Raw genomic sequence first — 23,387 nt, forward strand, 5'->3', positions numbered from 1 at the left:
GGATTGTTAGAAAATGCGGTGAAATGTTCATGAATAGGTGAAAAAGGTGTTGTCAGTTTGTCACAATACAAATAATATGGCCTCAGTCGTAGAACCAACTGTAGGCTCTAACCACAGCCTCATGAAACTCCACTTCATGCAGTTTGCAGCAGGAGGTTGTGCAGGTACATGTTCATCCCTGTCATCATTGTGGACAATACAATATATATATGATATAAGGATCTTTTTTTCATGTCCTGGTGTACTCATTTTGGAATTCTCAGTATATCATTTTGAATGAAAACTTTGAAGTAAATTTTCAATGAAGTAAATGTTAGAAGCATTTCCATGGTAGGGGTGGGTCAGAGGATTTCCAGTTTGGCCCGGGTGGGTGGGGTGGGGGTCAGGCGGACTTTAAAAAATGAGGGACAGTAGATTTAACTAGTAATATTTGGGACACATGTTAATTTATCAAGACTTTCGTAATTTAATTTTTTTGTAGAAATCCAATAATTGATTTGAGATTTTTTCATCTTGGAACAGGTTTTGTAGAGGTGTCTTTAATGCACCCACTTGATCTTGTTAAAACAAGATTCCAGGTACAGAGAGGGCCAGATGATCCTAACCGCTACACCTCACTTGCAGACTGCTTCAAAAAAATGTACAGAAATGAAGGGTAGGTATTTTAAACATAAAGAGTAAACATGCTAAACATGTATTTTTGTCAACTTCCTTTTCTTTTTGTATATCAGTAAAATGTGAGTATACTATAGTGATAATTAAGTTATCACGCTTAAAAGTCTGGTCAAACAATATCAATTGTGAGAAGATCAAAGAAAGATGTCTGAAAATAGGGATGGGATCAGGTACCATGGAGGAGTGAGCATCCCTGTTGTCCACACCTGCTCTCTGTCATGATTGGGAAAATGAAAGAATGTAGATAATTCAGACAGTGTGAAAAAATTGTTCTCATTTTCCATGAAATGCATTATGGTAGCCTCCATCATTTTAGAAAAAAATTGTAGAAATGTTCTAAATGCATATCAAATCGACTTGGAATCAGAAAGCCCATGTGCAGATGATATGATTTATTCCACATAAATATAAGGAATTTTAAAGTCAATGATAAAAAAAAGTTGAATTCATCATTTATCTTAAAGTTAGGTTTGTTATTTACAATCAATATCTTTTTGTAAAATCATCCAGTGAGATATGATTGAAATATAATAATGTTGTCAGACTCTGTGGTGTCTTTTATCAATAAAACTGGGGATTGTATCAAGTCAATAAAGGAATGGAAATGAATGAAATGAATATTGTTACATGATAAAATATTACTGTTAATTTATATAAATGTGGAAATGAAGGCCACAACAAGACACTTCTTTCTCTTCATGTAAAGTTTGTTATTGCTTTCAGTAATGTTATGTCTTAAATACCAAAGATGGTAAACAGTGAAAAGCAGACTATTTTATTTCTACATATTTTTATTTCTGCAGGGCATTGTCATTTTATAAAGGCATCTTACCTCCATTGATGGCAGAAACTCCTAAGAGGGCTGTAAAATTCTTTACTTTTGAGAGATATAAAGACATGTTTTCTTCTGTTAAGGCTTTACCTGATTCCTCTGTGAGTAATATTGTAATCATTTTGTAAAAATATTTTTAAAGAAATACAAGTATGTCAAAGGTATTTTCATTTGACAATAAACCCAATGTTGGAATTTGATGGCATATATATTAAGTACAATATATTTTTATGCAAGAGTATTTTCCCTTTGCAAGCATTGTTCATACTGTATATAGGTACACAAAGAAACAAAAATTTAAAGACTATTTTTTTTAATAAGTAAATTATTCAAAGCATCATTTTGAATTCCACTCGATGTTTATCTCTTTTCCTTTGTAGATTCTTTTTTTGGCAGGGTTATGTTCTGGACTTACTGAGGGAGTCATTATAAATCCATTTGAAGTTGTGAAGGTTAAATTACAAACTGATAGACATGCTTTTAAGGAGGTAAGTTAAATATAAGATTTTTGTACCCCTCATATAATTTTTTTTTAAAGCAAATTACCCAGGGGTATTGCAATTAATTCTTCTTTAAAATACCACTACCCGAACCATTTATCAACTACAAGATTTTATTTTATATATTTATGTGTCCCCACCATAGAAATATATTAATGCTTTGTTTTATGCAAAATTGTAAAATTTAATCTGTATATTTGTAAGGCATGGAATCATTATAAATGTTAATTTGAATGTACATGTTATCAAATTGGGCATTACAACTTGGGTAACATGATATTTCTTTGTTCAGTTGCATAGTTTTGTCTGGAAAAAATTATGAGAAATAAGATTCTTTAGAATAGAAAAAAAATTCATGATTCAAGTGATATAATTTGCAAAAGTTTGTTCTTAGGGCATTTTGTTTAATTTAGACAGGAAGCACACTTGCTACTGCAAGGGAGATAATAAAGACTGATGGCTTTGGACGTCGAGGGTTAAACAAGGGCCTACCAGCCACCCTGGGTCGACATGGCGTGTTCAATATGTTCTACTTTGGATTTTATCACAATGTTCGAGATTTAATACCCCAGGCAGAGGTAGAAATATGAAACATATTTCTTTATTTCTTTGTTGACAAATTAAAAAAAAAGGTTTTCTTTTCCATTTATCAAAATTTGCTGTATTTTCCATGTTTTAGACACATAGCCTGGAAATAGGAAGAAAACTGTTGATAGGTTTTGTATCAGGGACACTTGCTTCATGTATTAACATTCCATTTGATGTGGCTAAAAGCCGGATTCAGGGACCACAACCTGTGCCTGGAGAGATTAAGTACAGGACATGTTTTGCAACTATAGCTACAGTTTATAGAGAAGAGGGGTAAGAAATCACTTTTATGAGTTGAGTCTTAGAGTAAGCAATTCAGTTTACGTTTACTGAAAGTAAATGCTGTGAATGTGAAAAAACATATTAGATCAAAAGCAGAGGAGGTCCGTGAAGAAACCCTAAAACAATATGGCCTCTAAGGCTAAACGGGAAGGTCAGGGTAAGAAGTTTTTTTTTTTCCATGTACTAGAATGATGCTCTGTTATTGGATAACAGACATCAGGTGCTTGCCTCCAATATTTCTTTGGACAAGGCCATCAACAGAACAAGGCTTTATCTTGTCTTCCATAGACTTGCATAAATAACCTAACATATTTTGTGGACTGTCAATACAGTATAACAAACCTAATACATGTAGATAAAAATATCAGGTCAAGGATAAAACAAAATCTTTGTCAAATATTTGGCATTGTTTTTCATAACCACTTGTTCTTCTCTTTTTTTCAGGTATCTAGCTTTATATAAGGGTCTTTTACCAAAAATCCTGAGATTAGGACCAGGTATGAATGAGATTATTTAATGACTTTAATACAACATTTTGAAAATAAAAAAAAAAAGAAAGAAATTGTCTTAATCATTTAAGTTTATATAAAAAAAATTCAGAGCCTTTCTTGTTTCCTCACAGCCTAATCCTAGCCCTTTCCCTGTCAGAGCTATAATCTTTGTTTTATTTACAGGAGGTGCCATTATGTTACTGGTCAATGAATATGCCTTTAAGTGGATGAAGGAGAATCTGTGATAAAATAATAATTTACACCTAAGTTTTCTTTCTCAGTGAACTTTTTTCTACAATTAATCAGTGCCAAAGATCTTTTAGAATCTGACAAATAAGTTTTTTATACTCTCTTGCTTTTCAGAAAAGAAGAGCTTTACATATTTTTGTACATATAAAGCAAAGTAAAAGGTTATTGCAAGTAAAATTCCAAAGAGACAAGTTCTTTTTTCTTATTATTTAAATAAATTAGAATATAATTATTTTGTATTCACACATGTACACACTATAAAGAGAATATTTTTTTTTTTTTGAATGTAAGGGGTGTTAAGAAAGTTCGTTCCATGATGGTATATGTTCAAAAATTTCAAAGTAGTGCTGAACTAAAGAGATGAATTTTCAAGTCATATAAAATTACAAGAGTGTGCTTTAGATTTATAGCAATTCATTTCTAGCAGGAAATTACAGGATTTTTCTTCCATATGGAAATACATGTACATGTATATATAACATCTTTAAAACACCCAAATGATAGAAATGCTGGTCATTTTGAGTGAAAATAAAGGAAAACTTACTTTTGTTTATTTATAGCTTATCTTGCATCAGACAAGCTGATGAGCGTAGGTATAAGAACAATAGACCACTTTTCAAAAGAAAACGTTTGTCATTTTGAAATTTTTCACAGATTTGATAATTTTTGCATAATATTTAAATGGATGTTTTGACCTGTTCTCTTAATATATGTCACAAATATGCTTCATCCCTAACTTTTCTTAACAGACATTATCTGTTTTAATACCTGCCCTCCCTGTTTTAATTCAACAAAAGACAGTAAAAACCTTATCACTAGCAAGAATGGACTCCGTATACATGAAATATCACAAATTTTAAATATCTTCTCATCGTATTCCTTGTCGAAAATAAAAGAAAAATGTGGAACGAACTTTCTTAACACCCTTTACATAAATTATGTACATGTACTTGTATTACATCTTAATGATATTTAATAAATCCAAGTGTAAATCCAAATAAATTATTCCTTTTTTTCCAATTTCATTTCGACAAATAACATAAAAAACATGCAACATTGTCTTTGGAACCCACAGGTTTTCTCTCTGTTACACAACATTCAACACTGAATGTATAGTGAAAAGGAGAGAAAACCTATGTGTTCTGACGATGAGCAGAATCATTAGTCGAAACTTTCATTTAAAAAGTGACAATTTAACCTTTGTTGATCGAAACAACTTATTGGTGATGAGGCTTCAGGGCAGCAGATGATTGTGTTTCCTGCTATTATGGTTAATATGTGCAATCTCTGCTAAGAAAATGAATGGAAACTGCAAATAATTGGAATTTTTCTAAGTCCAAGGGGCATGACTGTGTCAAAAAAGATTCGATCACACCCAACACAGAACTTTACCTAGATACTCTTATGATAAATCTGTATACAAACTTTCATTTCAATATATGCAACCTCTGTGAAGAAGATGAACGGAAACTGGTGGTGGACCGTCAGACACACAGCAGCATTAAGCAATATACCCCTCTATAAAAAGTTGATTGGATACTTAAAAAAAATCTCAAACAAAGAATTCCAGATGGCATATTACAACCACTTTATTTGATTTTCTTTGAAAATGTGACAAAATTGTTTATAAAGCAACAAGAACACTAATTCAAAACATTGCATACCATCAATTACTAATCAATTAACCATAAACATTCTAACACTGAAAACATAAAAAAAGAAACATCTGAACTCACAACTTCAATAACAGAAATTACATGTCAGTGACATTCAACAATTAAAATTGTACATAACAACTTACACACTTTATTCTTGTAGAAAGTAAATTCAAAAATTAAATTGCTTTACACTTTCTTGACCAAAATTCATTTTTGTTCAATTGTTATTTTACTCCAGTCATTTTCCCAACTGTAATAAACTATAAATGAAAAAGTCATAATTTACAAATCAATAGTTTTCAAAATCTATTAAATCAAGTGATTTCCAGTATGCATCTAATGGCACGCTTAAAACAAAGAAGGTGGGTTGATAACAAAGAGTGAACTTCAATAACAGTACTCCAACAAACATGCAACGTTCACTTGACGTGCTGGTTAAAAAGAAAAGTACAAGACTTACAAAATTTAATGGCACTGCAAATTGTTTTTTTTAAAATAAAAATTATGTTTTCCTAAAATTCCACATTACCCTGTGTAGAAAATGTGAGTCTTTTTAAGTTTACTTGTAGAATAATGTGTTACAGCCAGGCTAAACACTTCATGTACTAAGAAACTGCTGTTAAATTTGGCATTATGGACAAATCAATATACCGGTACTACAGAATCGGTTGTAACTAACATAAACATGAATGATTGTGCAATCAATTAACTTTTTCATGATGTTATACATATACATGTATATGAAATAAAGGTGACAGCAACTGAAAGTTCACATGTCCAGCAGTATCAGTAAAATCACAACAGACATGATGACTCCATTATATATTTTTTGTCACAAACTTTAGATGCTAAAATTTCGATTTGAGAAAAAAAATCAACAGTATATAAATAACCGGTTTAATGCAATATCACCTCTTAAAATTGCCTTGTATTGAAAAAATTCTGAGGTTTCATATGCAAATAGACAAGCAAATGAGAAACACTAGTCTACAAGACCAATGTGACATAATCTAACTTGTATTACACAATCAATAGTTGTTTCTGAATATTTTTGTTTTTTCCTCTGGAATAATCATATTTTTTCTTTTCATTTGACACATACAAAATTACAAAATACAATATTTGAATTTAGTGAAAAATTTTTAGTACAAATGATTGAAATGAACTGTACAAAAATCAATCAAAACCTTTTTTTCTTTTCATAGAAAAAAAATTGAGAAAGATGAGATTCTAAGGCTAAATTATCACATATCTGAGGTTTCATAAAAAAGGTTCTTACAAACAAGCATTCATAGTTTAATTTCCCTCGGTGTTACATAGTAACAGTTAATATACCAGAATCTTTTCAACAGTTTCTTCAATCAATACATGTACTAGCATTAATGAAAAACATTTACAATCTTGTTTTGATTTCATCAGTATATGCAATGTTGAATTACCAAAGCTATTGCAGAACATTAAACCATAGTTAAGTAATACTTACAAATGGTTTAGATTCTAGGTGCATGTACACATAACAATATAATAATGGATATGAATACATGTATTTATTTCAGAATATTAAGATCTAGAAGAAAGCCCTTACAAGGATTTTTATTTATTGAAATCTAATTAGCAGTCAATAAAACTTGAGTTTGGATTGAGTATCAGGAAGGTGAATAATTTACAACCTCAGGTCGTTACTCAGATGGTTTGATTTACCTGTACTCAGGTACATGGTTATGGTATGATGGTAAACTCTGACTAGTGTAGTAAAAAATCTTACCATATGCTATACTTCATAAAATATATTCCATAAATCAAGACCACCAATTACTCTTATTCATAAAAAAATATTATACGAGATAATTTTCATAATCCCTTCTTTAAGTTGCATATCTTTAAAATTATTTGTGGGAAAAAATCAACCCTCCTCTCTACCTCCTGAATCTGTCATTCAAAAAAAAGAGGTAGCACTTCTGCCCACTTGTTTCCCTCCCCTTTACAAAAAAAATAGTATTAAACTACATTATTTATCGCAATACACTCTCTCTATATAAATTAAACAATACTCTTGATTTCCTTATTGAATAATGACATTACTCAATTTTATGAATTTTACATACTATCCTAGAGTAAATAATATTAATAAACATTGTTCTTTTGCTCAAGATACCTTACATGTAGTAATGGATAAGAGCAATTGGTGACCACTACATTAATTTATACATGCATAAACAAAGCATGCAAATACATTTAAATATATTTATACATACATGTATATAATCACTGTACCAGCAGCAATTTATATGGACTCTTGTAACATATGAACACACAACAGAGGGTGTGCAACTCTGTAAAAATTATCTTTTTATATGTATAGTGAACAGGTTATGAATATTTTGAACAATATTTTTCTGTATCCATTCATGTGTTTACTTTCTAATTTTCCAAGAAAAAATATAATTTTCCTACTGATGCTTCTGTCATTATTAATCGCAATTAAAATTTTAACATTCAATGTCCTCATATTTGTATTCATATAATGTACAGAAATATTGGTCCCATCTGCCACCAAAAAAGGTGCATACTTAATTTGATGATAAGTAAAACGAAATAATTTTCTTTTTTTTTTTTTTACCCTGATATTATAAATATTAATTTCTTCAAATAGTATTTTTCCTCCAAAAAAACTAGAAGATTTATCAAAATATACCTGTATTAATACAGTAGACTTTGTTTAGATACAATAACACACTTAAACAAATTCACTTTAACATCAATATTTTTAAGTCCAATTAATACCATATAAACGTTAACATTTAATGACTCTAAAAATCTATATTTGAACAAATTAATATTAACTAGTGATAAACTACTATCAATTTCTTTTTTGGATTTCAAAATTTAAAAACAATTTGCATCATCAGAACACTTGGTAGACAATAGCGCATTTTGCACAGATCAATGCTGCTATAAACACAATATTTAACACCCCTTTTCAACATGCATTTCTATCAAATGAAAAAAACATGCACAAAAAATTTTGGTGTCCATCCTTTAAACATGGATGATGCTATAAATGTGTTAAAAAATTAGATTTACTTTGAATGGTTTTTCAAACCTTTTGAAATAGTTTATTAATACAAATTTTAAGTAAGGAAAAATGTTGTTATTGTACAATTTTAGACACATGTACATCGTGGCAACAGACGTGTACATAGGGTAAGGCATGGCAACATTGTGGAACACACTCATATATAGGACCTGTCAATAAATAATACTTCTGGTAGAGAACACCAATAAATACCGACTTACAGTGCAGAAAAAAAGCACTATAAATTGTTAATGAAATTTACATCCAGAGAAATCAACACATGTATATTTATTCGAGATGAATATTTCACAGCCTCATCACATGAGACAGTTTAAACAAATCTGTGCAGCAGCATGTAACAAACTCAGCATCTTTTCCTAGTATGTTGTCCCTTTCTCATTTGTCTCTGTCAAAAGAAAACTTCCAAATATAAAATCTTGGATTTTTTGTAATACACAGTTGCCATCAAATACTCAATGTTTTTCTTTTCAATTAAGGTATCAAAAATTGCTCTCGGCATTGTTTATTTGAAAACTTGCTGCCTTGAAATTCTCTAAATTTCTGAGACAGTGGTGAAGTGCAAGTCAGTTTTTTTCTTGTTTTTCATTTCTTTCTTCACTGAATCAATTTTCATTTTCAATATCATAAATTACATTCAATAAATTTTGCCTGCAGTTCTTCCACTCACCTAGACTACTTCCTAAGGCGTGCTCAGTGACACTGAGACACAGGGAATCTAACTGAGCATAGTTCTCCAGGTTATCCCCTGCTAGCTGGTCACAACCTGTAACAAGTGTATAACGATAAGTTACATAACAGGTAGCAGATGTGTCTACTTTCAAATCTTTATCCAACAAAAATCTATTTTATGTAAATAAAATTATGAAATCATTACTGGTTAATGGATATGAAAGATTAAATGATATAATGATTTAATTCAAGTTAAAAAAAACCCCAAAAAACATATACTGAAAAAAAATTACACACAAAGAGAATGCTGAATGAAGAGCTATATTACAGTTAATACTTTATAGAACTGTATGTCCTTAATTAACATGTCCTACCCACCTGTAAAATTGAGACCAAAATGATGTTGAGATCTCAAGGGGGCAGAGTGAGTCCTGGTCACCGGGGGCTTCTGAGTCTAAAACAAAACCAAGCAATTTAAAGTTTGTTATTCTTTCAAAAGTCTGCAAACAAATTCTAAGTTTTTATAATTTAATATTCATAGACTAAAACATTTTGAGAAACCTGGACTCATGAGTGGTTTGTTATTCTTTCAAAAAGTCTGCAAACAAATTCTAAGTTTTTATAATTTAAAATTCATAGACTAAAACATTTTGAGAAACCTGGACTCATGAGTGGTTTATGCACCCTCTCTCATTTCTTAAATAAGCGAAACATGAACTGAAATTTGTTTATAATTGGATTTTCTATTCAAATACCTCTAGAGGCCCTGGACGTGAGAAGATAGCTGGGTTGAGGGAACTGTTTCTTGTCAAGGGGGCATGCCCACTACTTGTGCCCCCCACAATAGACCTCTTGGTTCCAAAACTCCACTGAGGGCCTGATCTCTGTAACCTTAATGGTCTTTGCATCCCAATGGTATTATTCCAAAATGGTTTTCCTCCAAATCTGAAAGTACATGTGTAAATTTAGTGAAGCATTTTTCATTTATTTTCTAAATGGATTAAAACAGAATTTGAATTTCGGAATTTTTTGTTCACTTTAACTGCAACACATTAAACAAACTTAAAAGACTCAATTTAAAAGAAGCCTAATTCGGAAAAGAACAACAAGAGGCCCATGGGCCACATCGCTCACCTGAGTAACTTGGGTGATGCAGATCTTTTTAAAAGATTTGTTCTATATATATTTCTATGTAAAACTTGGATTCCCCATTGATTCCCCATTGTGGCCCCGCCCTACGCCCGAGGGTCATGATTTTAACAATTTAAAAATCTACACTACTCAAGGATGCTTCCACATAAGTTTCAGCTTTCCTGGCCTAGTGGTTCTTGAAAAGAAGATTTTAAAAGATTTGTTCAATAAACTCTATGTAAAACTTGGATTCCCTATTGTGGCCCCGCCCTACCCCCGGGGGTCATGATTTTTACAATTTAATATCTACACTACCCAAGGATGCTTCCACATAAGTTTCAGCTTTCCTGGCCCAGTGGTTCTTGAGAAGAAGATTTTCCAAGATTTTTCCTATATATTTCTATGTAAAACTTGGATTCCCTTTTGTGGCCCCGCCCTACTCCCGGGGGTCATGATTTTAACAATTTAATATCTACACTACCCAAGGATGCTTCCACTTAAGTTTCAGCTTTCCTGGCCCAGTGGTTCTTGAAAAGAAGATTTTTAAAAGATTTGTTCTATATATTTCTATGTAAAATTTGGATTCCCTATTGTGGCCCCACCCTACCCCTGGGGGTCATGATTTTAACAATTTAATATCTACACTACCCAAGGATGCTCCCACATAAGTTTCAGCTTTCCTGGCCCAGTGGTTCTTGAGAAGAAGATTTTTAAAGATTTATTCTATATATTTCTAGGTTAAACTTGGATTCCCTATTGTGGCCCGGCCCTACCCCCGGGGGTCATGATTTTTACAATTTAATATCTACACTACCCAAGGATGCTTCCACATAAGTTTCAGCTTTTCTGGCCCAGTGGTTCTTGAGAAGAAGATTTTTAAAGATTTGTTCTATATATTTCTATGTAAAATTTGGATTCCCTATTGTGGCCCCGCCCTACCCCCGGGGGTCATGATTTTAAAAATTTAATATCTACACTACCCAAGGATGCTCCCACATAAGTTTCAGCTTTCCTGGCCTAGTGGTTCTTGAGAAGAAGATTTTTAAAGATTTATTCTATATATTTCTAGGTTAAACTTGGATTCCCTATTGTGGCCCCGCCCTACCCCCGGGAGTCATGATTTTTACAATTTAATATCTACACTACCCAAGGATGCTTCCACATAAGTTTCAGCTTTTCTGGCCCAGTGGTTCTTGAGAAGAAGATTTTTAAAGATTTGTTCTATATATTTCTATGTAAAACTTGGATTCCCTATTGTGACCCCGCCCTACCCCCGGGGGTCATGATTTTAACAATTTAATATCTACACTACCCCAGGATGCTTCCACATAAATTTCAGCTTTCCTGGCCCAGTGGTTCTTGAGAAGAAGATTTTTTAATGACCCCACCCTATTTTCGTATTTTCTTGATTATCTCCCCTTGGAAGGGGTCTTGGCCCTTCATTTTAACAATTTAAATTCCCCTTCACCCAAGGATGCTTTGTACCAAGTTTGGTTAAAATTGGCCCAGTGGTTCTTGAGAAGAAGTTGAAAATGTGAAAAGTTTACAGACGGACGGACGGACGGACGGACGGACGACGGACACCGGGTGATCAGAAAAGCTCACTTGAGCTTTCAGCTCAGGTGAGCTAAAAACACATTGAAATATCAATTCTGTGTGACAACAAAAACATATTGATTAACTTGCAGAAATATTACGAAAATGTCATATCTAAATTTTCAGATTTATTTTAAATAATAAATTAATAAATAGTTCATTTCAATATAGTTAAGTCAAATAACATACATGTATTACAATTATAATATAAAGTATTGTGTCCTGTATCTACATGTATATTTAAAATAGTGTATCATTCCAGACCTATAACAAATATGCGTAAATGAAAGAGAATTAGGTACAGTATTTTTGACTACGGGCTATTCCAGAAAAAAATGTATGGGAGGGTTGGACGGCACTTCATATATTTTTGTATGGGTAATGGGGACTGGAGCAATTAAATTTGCATGGGTGATTGTCCTCATCCGATATATTTTTAGATGGGTGGTTGCACTTACCCTAACAAATAATCAACTGCAAAGAACTTCCTTCCTTTCATTTTGTATAGGCCAGTAAATATTTATATTTATTTTTAAAAAAAAACGTCCTAAACAGTTGAGAAGTGTGTTTACATTGAAAGTGAAAGTAGAATCGAACAAACCGGAAACAAGGGCAGATAATTATAAAAGCACATGGTGCAATGACAGTGGAGGATTGGGACACAATTTCTTTGTGTTCTTGTATTCTTTGTTGCTTCCAGCTCAAGTTTAATTTCAGCAATTTATTCAAACGTGATTACATCGGTAAATTAAATGATATTAGAAACAGAGAGATCGTTTGATTAAAACCGAAAGTAGAAAAAAAACGTATCTGATAATAAAACATTTTAGAGCATGACTATGGAGTTTGCAAGTCAAATATTTTACTTTATACCAAATACGGTGTAAAATAATGTTTATGTATAACAGAGTTTGTAACAATTAATATGCATGTATTATGTCAATAAATACATGTACCAATCCCTAACCTGTTGAGTGTTACCTCGAATATATTTTTAACCCAGCCATAACATACAAATGAATTTATGAAATATATTTCAGAAACAAGTGCCTGCACGGTTGTTAGGTGGGATTGAGACTTCGTAATTTTTTTTTCACGTCCCACTAAATAGACAATGCCTTACATAACTACATAACTTTAGTCCCCCCCCCCCTAAAAAAACCCTTACTAAAGAACTTCGGACTTGAACTAAAAAAAATTAGCTGATTGTAAAATCTTACAGAACTTTTGTTTCTGTTAAAATTTGCAGAAAAAATATCTTTCTAAATTCTTTTCAAAAAAGATTAAAACTATTTTCAAAGTAATGAAAAAATGAAAGTTTTATGCATAATATTTAGATTTCCATCATATTTATTTTTTTTTCTTTTTAAATGAGTCCATTGTTTGGATACATTCCAAAAACGAACACTCATTTCAAGTTGCATAAAGTGCAAATGCTTGAAAAAGTACCGGTACGTAAAATTTTATTATACATAACTTAAAACACAATTCTTTAAAAAAAAAAGTATTTTAAATTTAGATGGGTGGTTGTATTATAAGCATTTTTAATTTGATGGGCGGTGGAGGAGAAAGCAATTAAAAATGTATGGGTGGTGGGGTAAAAATAAAAGTGCCTTCCAACCCCCCCATACATTTTTTTCTGGAATAGCCCTAAATAAAATCCTGATTGATGTGATCACTTTAATAACATTCTTATAAAACTCTGTTTTTAGGAAGTGTAAGCTTCTATACCCTGGTTTCCGTCTGTCAATGGTGTACTTTGGTTGCCAGTTTCTTTGGGTCTCATGTTTCCATGACGCCAATCTCTTCTTCTGGCGCGCTGAGAAAGCCTGGAAATAACATGGAATTACAGTAGGGACCTTTTGATTCCAAGTTGCTAATGGAAAGCTCAATCTTTAAATGCTTATGTTATAGTGGTTTTTTTTATCAGAATTAGAAGAAATACACTGTTCATGTATATTGCATTTCAACATACTGTCTACTATGTATTAAATAGCAATAGTATTTAAAATACTTATTGATACAACTCTGTAAAGATATTATTTGATTTAAGGATACCCGGTAAGTAATTGAGGAAATAAGAAGTGATTATATTGAAGGATCAATACTCTAGCTACAAGAATCAACCAGAAGTCTCTGTCGAGACTGAAGCTCTACTGGTTTGTACTTATAGCAAAGGAAGAGGAAAGTACTTAAGCAGTTGGGAATTGAAAATTTGCACAGGCAAAAAAGAGAATAATGATCCTTGAATAAGTCTCTTTATGTTCTTAGTGTAGTCTACTTGCAAGCCACATTATATTATAATCTAAAACTGTATTGAAGTAGCAAATTTGAGAGTAACAGAAATTGCTATCTTTATTAACCAAGGTAATAATGTTAATTGAAGTCAAAAACAGATATAAAGAATTATGTACCTTAGTGTAGTCTACTTGAGTGCCAAGTTATATTGAAATCATACCAAAACTGTAGGAGGAATAGCATTTTGAAAGAATTTCACAGAAATTTCTATTTTTGGTAACAACGCCAACACCGTTCGTCGAAATCAAAAACCGATATACAGAATTATGTATCTTAGTGTAGTCTACTTGTGTGCCAAGTTATATTGAAATCAGACTAAATTTGTAGGAGTAGCATTTTGAAAGAATTTCACAGAAATTTCTATTTTTAGTAACAATGCCAACACCGTTCGTTGAAATCAAAAACCGATATACAGAATTATGTATCTTAGTGTAGTCTACTTGTGTGCCAAGTTATATTGAAGTTAGACCAAAACTGTAGGAGGTGTAGCATTTGGAAAGAATTTCACAGAAATTTTTATTTTTAGTAACAACGCCAACATCGTTCGTCGAAATCAAAAACCGATACACAGAATTATGTAACTTAGTGTAGTCTATTTGTTTGCCAAGTTATATTGAAATCATACCAAAACTGTAGGAGTAGCAGCATTTTGAAAGAATTTCACAGAAATTTCTATTTTTAGTAACAACGCCAACATCGTTCATTGAAATCAAAAACCGATACACAGAATTATGTATCTTATTGTAGTCTACTTGTGTGCCAAGTTATATTGAAGTCAGACCAAAACTGTAGGAGGAGTAGCATTTTGAAAGAATTTCACAGAAATTTCTATTTTTAGTAACAACGCCAAAACCGTTCCTCGAAATCAAAAACCGATACACAGAATTATGTATCTTAGTGTAATCTACTTATATGCCAAGTTATATTGAAATCAGATCAAAACTGTAGGAGGAGTAGCATTTTGAAAAATTGTTTACATTATATCGCATAAGCTCTTTTCTCTTAGAGCTAAAAACGGACACAATAAACAGTGTCAGTAACATGGACCGTAGCTAGGACAGTATTCAAGACTGCTGGTTATTTCAAATGTATGTAAGATGGACATTGATAAAAAGTAGTTGCTAACATAAGATTACATGCGATTCTGACTGCATTAACAAAGGCATTAAAAAAAATCTCTTCAAATTAGAAATACCACAAAAAATTACTTTTTGGACTATCTAATAATCTTTACCTCATGGTTTAAGCACTTGTCTATGACTTGTATAAAGAGGTTAAAGCACTCATCGTCATATGGTGTTGTTACTAGTAACTGTGTACACGCTGAAATGTCAACATTTATATTTAATTCACATCAGCTATAAATTAAAGTCTTTTAATTCATCTATCTTTAATAATATCTTCATTAAAAATTGTATTTAATATGTTTTTAAAATAAACGAAGTTTTTATTTTTAACATAGCACTTGACAATTCTATTCTTTATAAGAGTGCATGACATCATTTACAATACAAAATTTAGTTAGACTAATGCTGTAAAATGATTGCTCATAAGTTGTTAATGAAATTATTTTTTAAACCATTTAACAAAACTGTTTAGCACCAAAAAATAAATTCCTGATCACTCATACCTTTCCACATGACACGGGTGAACTGCCCTGGCACATCACCCTCTGGGATGGTGTCACTGTCAGACACAGGGGAGGGGGGAGGGGATGAGGGGACTTGGGAATCCCCTGAGGGGAAGGCCTTCATTGGTGTATTTAGCATACCCTTCATTTCAGATAGCACAGATTTAATGGTAGAGACTGATCCACCATCAACAATATCCTAAAATTATTAAGAACTCAAATAGTCATTTTCTCTACAATTAAAAAAACCAAAAATAAATTGAATGGCTTTATGATTCAAAACACAATTTTTCCATGCTTTTCAGTACATATATTTGATTTGTACAAGAGTATTTTTTTAATATTATTATTTGTTACCTTTTCCATGGATTTTAATAGTTCCTGTCTTTCCCTTAATTTGCGAAGACTCAGGACAATTTTGTGACGAGCACCCTTTGTGACATTCTGAAAAATAAAAGCTTTGATATTTGTATTTCATCTTAAGTTTGTTACATTCTCTACATGTTAATGCATATATACAAAATAACCTTTCAAGCTAGACCATAACCTAAATGTACTCCATGCACTGTAACTAAACTCACTTGTGTTTCAAGCCATTCTTCCGAGACTGACAACATCTCTTCGAATGTCATCTGTTGAAACAGGTAGGCATATTTATGAAGCCTTAAACTCTTCAACCAGGTAGGTACATCTGTAAATCATAACATCAAATTGAGTTAAATAATAATGAAAATAAACTTTAGAAGATTGTTATTTGTAAACATCGCAGAATGCATAAAGGTGTATATTTTCCTTACTTTTTTCCTTCATAACCTCATGATGGTTGATTGAATTTATGCAAAACAAATATCAACTCTCCTTTATATTACAGAACCTGACAATACTGTACCTCTCATTCCACTACCCTCCTCTATGAAACTGTTTTTCACAGGTTCCATGTCCTGGTGAGTATCACTACTCCCAGACGAGGTAATACTGCTCTGGGGGGAGAGGGGAGGGTGCCCTCCCTGCATCTGCTCAAAGGTCAGCGAATTTGACCGCCCTCGATTGTAAGGCACTTCACTTTCACTGTTCTGTAACCAGTCATTGACGTGATTTATACTGGAAGTCATGGACAGACCGTGGGGGTGTAATGAAGGTTTACGACACAGTTTATTGTGTTGATTCACTGGTTTAACATTCTCTGTGAAAAAAGAACATGAGGGTATTAGATAGAAACAAATACAAGGTAATTAACAGATATGGAAATGCAGTCAATATGCCTTCCAATTTTTTTTTGTCAGAAACAAGCTATACTAGCTAATTTACAGAAAATTTTTAAATAAATGGAGCAAAATCCTGCATTGCTTCTGAAAGTCATTTGTAGATACAAAGGCCACAAAAATATAGGCAAAATACTAAATGACACACACAAAAAAAATTTAACCAGGACTTTATTTAATTTTTTCACAAATCAATTGTTTTTCATGTTTCACTACTAACATTGTTCTTGTTGTTACTCCATTCTTCCGATTCATAGTGATATATTAAGCTCCATCTTACTATCTACTTTTCTTTTTAATGCAATCGCATATCTTTCGACATCATGGACTTGGCACATGTCTACCGATCAATATCAAATAAAAGCTTGAATAATATATTCCTTCTTTTAAAAGCGTTTGAATGACTAGGATGGTAAATTAGCTGTAAAACTTCAATTAGACAAAAACGGAAAATTTCAGAACGATGTTTTAAATATTCTCCGTTTAATCAGAGAATTTTGCTGAAAAAGGGGAATTTTTTACCTTTTTATTGAAAACAGCTTTTCTTCATCTTATAAATATGTTTCATTGAAACAATGTTCAATCATTAAAATCAATGAAAGAAAACATTTAAAATTAATTTAATTTAGGGAACTCAACTGAAATGGATCTTGGCAATAATAGAACAGTCTGACACTTGCATTTGTGTTTACATCTCAAAAATAATACCTTGATTGCTTTGAGTATGGGTATGTTGAGATGATGAATTAATCACATTGACTGTGGCCGGGGCAGACAGGGTGGCCGTTAGTGGAAGATGGTGGTTGGGGGTTGAGCTCATGGTATTCTGGTTATGGAACGGGTTAGACAGGTTCTCTTCTGACAACATCAATTTGTTCTGTGTCAAGGTTTCCTCCATAGCAGAGTCTCTGTAGTAAGAGAAAGAACCATTGGCGCGACCAGTCACCCCTTGCCTGGGCAAGCACTGCGTGAAGTCCGTATGATCCCCTTTGGGGTTTGAAATATGAGACGGTTGATGGGGATTAGAAATGAAAGTGGAAGTAAAACGTTCATTAAGGTGAGAGATCCACCAGTTGAAATGGGCGTGTTCCTCACTGGTAAGAGCGGGGTGAATGACGGAGTACGACAGTAACTGTCGACTCTCCTCCACGTAAGCACCATTTTCATTGGAGTAAGTCAGAATTTGAGGAATTAGAGCTAAATACTCTGTTTTGGCTTTGACACTGCCAACTTTCAACAGTGGAAAGTGGGCTAATAGTTTTTGTACAGCAATTTCCTGTGGCTCGGTTCGCAGTTGATGAATATATGCTGGAAAAGTACAAAACAAATGTTACTACCAGGTAATAACTTGGTACATGTTAATTTCTTTACAACATGGACAACAATCTTGGTTGCTTTGCAGTTGCAAAAAAGAATAATGACAGTATCATGACAAATCATCCTGCAGGAGAATAATCAAAGAGTTTAAAAATTTCTTTAAAGTTTAGTTTGAAAAATCCTTAATGAAAATATCCAAAAGAATGAATACATGTATGTACTATCTGATGTGAAAGCAAGACATGTTTAACAACTGGGTGTCATCAGGAAAAGCAAAATGTCACAGTACAACCTGAATAGGGAGTAAAATTTTTATCCATTATTAAATATAGCTAATAAATTCACAGTAGACTATTCTTACCTGGGTTATTGGCCTCTGCCTCCAGTCCCTCCACTTCTGAACAGTCCTTCTGTTGTAACACCTGAGCCAGGAATTTGATCTGTGTGGCACTCAAGTGTTTTAGAAGTCCATATACAACCACAGTTTTCTCACATCCATTCCACTTCTCAAACCAACTGTTCAAGGAATTCACTTGGTCTCGAAACATTGTATTGGATTTCATCATTGGATATACCAAATTTTTCTTTGACTAGTCCATTTTACTTCCAAGATTCTACAAAAAGTTCATAGTCACATTTCACATACTCCATATTGCAAGAACTTCTGTAATACAGTAGAATTAAGAAACCTGTGCAGAGAATGTTGTCAAATAAGAACATAATTGTACATTGTATTTATACATTCAGTCAACTCTCTATTATAATACTTATAAAGTTATAATTTTTTCCCTACTAAAACAAGTAATTAAGGGTGATGTTTGAGTAATTCAGTGCCGTAGTAGTGGATTAATTGTACTGACATAGTAACCAACTTGCCTATCCAAAACTGATGGTTCTTTTTTGTAGGTTTTTCATTTTCCATGAGATTTGACTATTATGCATAAAATTTTAAGGTATTTACAGACAATAAAAAAATGAGTAGCTTATTATCATTGTATATACTCAGACAAGATATTATATTATGATTTAAAAAATCATGGACATAACCATGTGTTTCTTAATCTCAATGTCTATGCAGATATATTTATATAGGGATGTAACTGTTTAATTCAAATGTGTAAACAGCATCTGATTGCTTGAATGTTATAAAATATGAATAACTCAAAAACTGTGAAAATCTGGAAATTTAGAGATTAGGCATTCAACTTCAGATTATATTAGGGGGTCAAAAATAATTATAACTTGAAATAACTTTGGCACCACCAGTCGCTGATTTAATGTGTCATTTTTCACTCCAATGTACAAGTGCCTTCCCCCTTCCAAATCACTGTCTGACTGAGCATATTACATTCGATTTTTTTCATGATATTCCACTTCTGTGATGTCACAACAAGCCTGATGGGTTTCGTGTGAAAGTGAGAAGTAAAATATAGTGGTTTGATTCATATTTTTGATTTAAAACATTGTAAAGCATTCAAAGTGATGTATAAATCATGATAAATTTTTTTTTTTCAAAAAGTAACGCAAGTTGTAGTTGGGTATGATTTTTTTCCAGCAAGTTCATACCCATTCCCAACCCTGAAAGGGATAAAATTACAAAAACTTGTTGGATAAAAATCATATCCAACCACTAATCATGGGGGATCCTATATTTATTCAATTGCTAGGTTGTCAAATTGACCTATCTTGGAGAGTACAAGGACCTCATGAGAAAGTGATGTGGTTGAAAAAAGCAAAAAATGTTAATAAGACCATGAAGACCTGAGGCTGAGAGTTGTTTTTCCTTCTTTAAATATTAAGCAAATTAGTTTGAAAATTTTAATCATTATTTTGTTTTATTAAAACCTATTTTCACAAAACATATAAACTATAGTCTCCATTGTCATCCTCTTAACAAGAATAGATATGGGTTACCCCATATCCAATATATTCAACTTTTAATTCTAATTACTTGAATTTTCATTGAGCTCAGCTGTCGATCTCTTAGAAAACAAGAGACCCATGGGCCCCAATGCTCATATGAGTAACTTTGGCCCTATTGTACTCAAAAGATTCCCTCCTGTAACACCTGTTGTGGTCCAACCCTTCCCCCAGGGGTCATAATTTGAATAAATTAAAATCTACTATTCTACACTACACAAGGATACTTCCAATTTGAAATAAGTTTCAGTTTTTCTGGCTCAGTGGTTCTTGAGAGAAAAAGATTTTTAAATAATCCTATCATATTTATGTCTTTTCTTTAGTATCTCGATCATATCCCTTGTAAGGGGGGGAGGCTCATTTAAAAAAAAAAATTAAACTCTCCTTCACCCAAGCACGCTTTGTATTGACTTTGGTTCAAATTGGCCCATTGGTCCTTGAGAAGAAGTTGAAAATGTACAAAGTTTACAAACACTGTCAGACAGACAGATGAACAGATGGATGGACAACAGACAACAGGTCAAATGATTAAACTTCACTTCAGCTTTTAGCTCAGATGAACTAAAAACTACACTTGTTATGAATCCAGTTTTTCCATTTGTAGCAAATTTTGTCACCAGTTTTGCCTCGCTAGCAAAAATGCACACACCTGTGCTTGCAAGACCAAAGAGCCTAGGTTTACAAACGTGATCAGAAATTCAATCACTTCCTCTGGAACCTTTCAGATGAGCTCAGAAAACATGTTGTTTTTCTGCTTGTCCATCTTCGCTAGCCAAGGGTTTCCAATATGCTACTCTCCTCATGGGTTTTCGATAAGCTACTCTCCTAATGGTGGTAGCATAGTACATGTAGCGTATCAGAAACCCTTGGCTAGCAAAGATGCTGCTTTTCTCGCATAAGCATCAGTAGTTAGATTGACTTGTCCGGTGTGAGACAGCAGTGTGAGATTTTTCTGTCTCACACTGTGTATTACACTGTGTATTACTACGCCGCGAACGATAACGAAAACGTTCCGTCTTTATATAAAAAAAATTGTAACAATGTTAAAAAATACCACATATAATTAAAATGTTGTCATTTAACTTATCAAAATAAACTTATTTTCATTCAAAATATTAATGTATTTTCACTTTTTAAATTGCACTATATTTAGATCACTGAAGATTCTTCTAATATCAGATAGATAAGTTTTTCATTCCCAGTTTTTATCTTTCTAATTAATTTATATGAACTGAAATTCATTTTATTAGTTTACACTGTGTGTAAACCATTTTTGAGTACGCATTTTCCGACGGTGTATTCAGATTTTTTAATTAGATGGAAAATTAAAAGAATATATATTTTTTTCTTCAGGCGACGTCATTGACAGGCCGTTATTTTGAATAAAATAATATCATTTTTATTATGAGAAACCCTTGGCTAGCAAAGATGCTGCTTGTCACAGTCTCGAGAAGTTGTGATTGCTGCCGTTAATCGGCCTTGTGTAAACACTCCATCAGTAAACAGTTAAAAAAAGAAAAGACACACGCACACACAAGTTATGATGCAGATTATCATTCTCTCTAATTAAAAGATTGTATGATAATTCAGGAAATACAATCATGATGACATGAAAGTAATGTATTTGTGAAAAGATTGTCAATTTATTCAGACAACATAATTTTCTGACCTACATATTTTTGTCAAAAATGCTGAGAAGGCCAGCTAGTGTAGGAATCTGAATCTCTTAAATAATGCCTTGAGTTATTTTTGTTTTTTTTTTCATGTGTAAAATACACACAGATATTCTGCCATTCAAAACATTTGTTGTAAGTAATATTGACTTGTATCTGCTGATCATGAATGGAACTGTACTATAATTATTTATTCAATGCAATCATTAACTGCAAAACTGTAGCTTAAACTGTTGTAAAAACCTTCAATTCACACCGACGATTTTTTGTCACTCATGTTGGGTATTTTTTCTTGTATTTTATACTTTCCCTAGCTTTAAAAGTGGTATTTTATAATTAATCATACATTTAACTTCAATTCCTGATAATTTACTTATCTTTCAACCCTAACAAATGACTGTTTGTGATTACTGACGTCAAAGTGGAACACTTTTAAACTGTCAATTATGAAATGTTACGAAACATTATATACAGGACTGTTTCGAACCATTAAAAGGTAAATAAAGTATCAAAAATAAGAGGCGTAAATATATCAATAATTAAAGAATACGAATTTTCTTAATGCCAGAGAAAGCTTCAACTTTACAAAATAAATACCTAAAGTAGTAAAGTTGCGATAAAAAATCGTTGGCTTAAATCGAAGGTTTTTACATATTGAATGCTAGCTGTCCGAATATTCTCAAGCAGAGAGCTACAGTTCTGCAGCTATGCAATCATGTGATTAGAACAGTAATGATTTTAGTAATCTTAATAGACAGTATGATCAAATATATTGAAAATGACAGACAAGTCTTATTTATATACAAACGTATATCTTTATTTGTACATCCACCTGTTCAATGTGAACAGTAACAACATGTGTCTAGACTTTCATTCAAACATTACTTAACCATTAACAACTACTGTATTATGGCACAGATACATTGACTACATCATATAAATATATCTGTATCAAAATATATAAGATCTTTTAACGTTGTCAAAGTATCTTGGGATGGGGGGTTTAGGGTGTGTCTAAAACCCGAAATTTGTGCTTTTATCTTGACAACACAATAATGCAGAAATCAAAAAGTCCGTTGACACAAGTTTTTAAATAAACCATTAAACGACAAAATCGTTCAAATACAATAAAGTTAGCTTTAAAAAACCCAAAACAATAAAAAATATACATGTATCTAGTCAACAGCCAAGTTGTTTTGGGAACGGTTTGACTGTACAAAGAAGAACCTCAAACTATGACACATATTTTTTACCGTTTCTACCCAAATATTAGTTTAGATTCAGAGTAAGAAAAACGTAAGACTTACATCTGCTACTCTCCGCACTGAAACACGACAAATTCCTGCATTCTTTCGGGAAATACTGTTCTATTTTCGTACCACATGTTGAAAGGGATACTAATACAGCGTGACGTCACGACAGTAGAGTTTACAAATGGCGGCAAATGAGTCAAAACAAATGGACTTTTAGTGCGTGTTTAGCTTTTATGAGAAGAAAAACACAATTTCTCAGTAAACTT

The 23,387-nt window shown here is 32.4% G+C and overlaps 2 protein-coding genes across 2 annotated transcripts; one reads left to right on the top strand and one right to left on the bottom strand.

The window, feature by feature from the left end:
* Positions 1-9: 9 nt before the first annotated feature.
* LOC134281162 (mitochondrial 2-oxodicarboxylate carrier-like) lies at positions 10-3,873 on the top strand. Its single transcript, XM_062763636.1, has 8 exons — positions 10-164; positions 523-655; positions 1,479-1,608; positions 1,888-1,995; positions 2,421-2,585; positions 2,687-2,868; positions 3,322-3,374; positions 3,552-3,873. The coding sequence occupies exons 1-8, from the start codon at positions 77-79 to the stop codon at positions 3,611-3,613; spliced, it is 921 nt and encodes a 306-aa protein (XP_062619620.1). The 5' UTR covers positions 10-76; the 3' UTR covers positions 3,614-3,873.
* A 1,308-nt stretch (positions 3,874-5,181) lies between these two features.
* Positions 5,182-23,326, bottom strand: LOC134281164 (protein Smaug homolog 1-like). Its single transcript, XM_062763638.1, has 13 exons — positions 23,176-23,326; positions 18,637-18,889; positions 17,667-18,266; positions 16,586-16,879; positions 16,278-16,387; positions 16,054-16,140; positions 15,697-15,895; positions 15,301-15,389; positions 13,500-13,597; positions 9,797-9,986; positions 9,420-9,495; positions 9,040-9,135; positions 5,182-8,757 (listed from the first exon to the last, which is right to left on the bottom strand). The coding sequence occupies exons 2-13, from the start codon at positions 18,839-18,841 to the stop codon at positions 8,729-8,731; spliced, it is 2,073 nt and encodes a 690-aa protein (XP_062619622.1). The 5' UTR covers positions 18,842-18,889; positions 23,176-23,326; the 3' UTR covers positions 5,182-8,728.
* Positions 23,327-23,387: the final 61 nt, after the last annotated feature.

Source organism: Saccostrea cucullata, unplaced genomic scaffold, assembly GCF_032062105.1.
Source record: "Saccostrea cucullata isolate Sc308-1 unplaced genomic scaffold, CSIRO_AGI_Scuc_v1 ctg2312, whole genome shotgun sequence".
NCBI lineage: Eukaryota > Metazoa > Mollusca > Bivalvia > Ostreida > Ostreidae > Saccostrea > Saccostrea cuccullata.

Bases quoted from the DNA above. Each gene is read 5' to 3' on its own strand.
- LOC134281164 (XM_062763638.1), bottom strand. From the start codon at position 18,841: ATGATGAAATCCAATACAATGTTTCGAGACCAAGTGAATTCCTTGAAC. The intron at 16,388-16,585 runs GTACAGTATTGT...TATGATTTACAG, and splicing joins GGAGGGTAGTGGAATGAGAG to ATGTACCTACCTGGTTGAAG. The intron at 9,136-9,419 runs GTGGGTAGGACA...CACTTGTTACAG, and splicing joins TTTTGGTCTCAATTTTACAG to GTTGTGACCAGCTAGCAGGG.
- LOC134281162 (XM_062763636.1), top strand. From the start codon at position 77: ATGGCCTCAGTCGTAGAACCAACTGTAGGCTCTAACCACAGCCTCATG. The intron at 1,996-2,420 runs GTAAGTTAAATA...TGTTTAATTTAG, and splicing joins ATAGACATGCTTTTAAGGAG to ACAGGAAGCACACTTGCTAC. The intron at 2,586-2,686 runs GTAGAAATATGA...TCCATGTTTTAG, and splicing joins ATTTAATACCCCAGGCAGAG to ACACATAGCCTGGAAATAGG.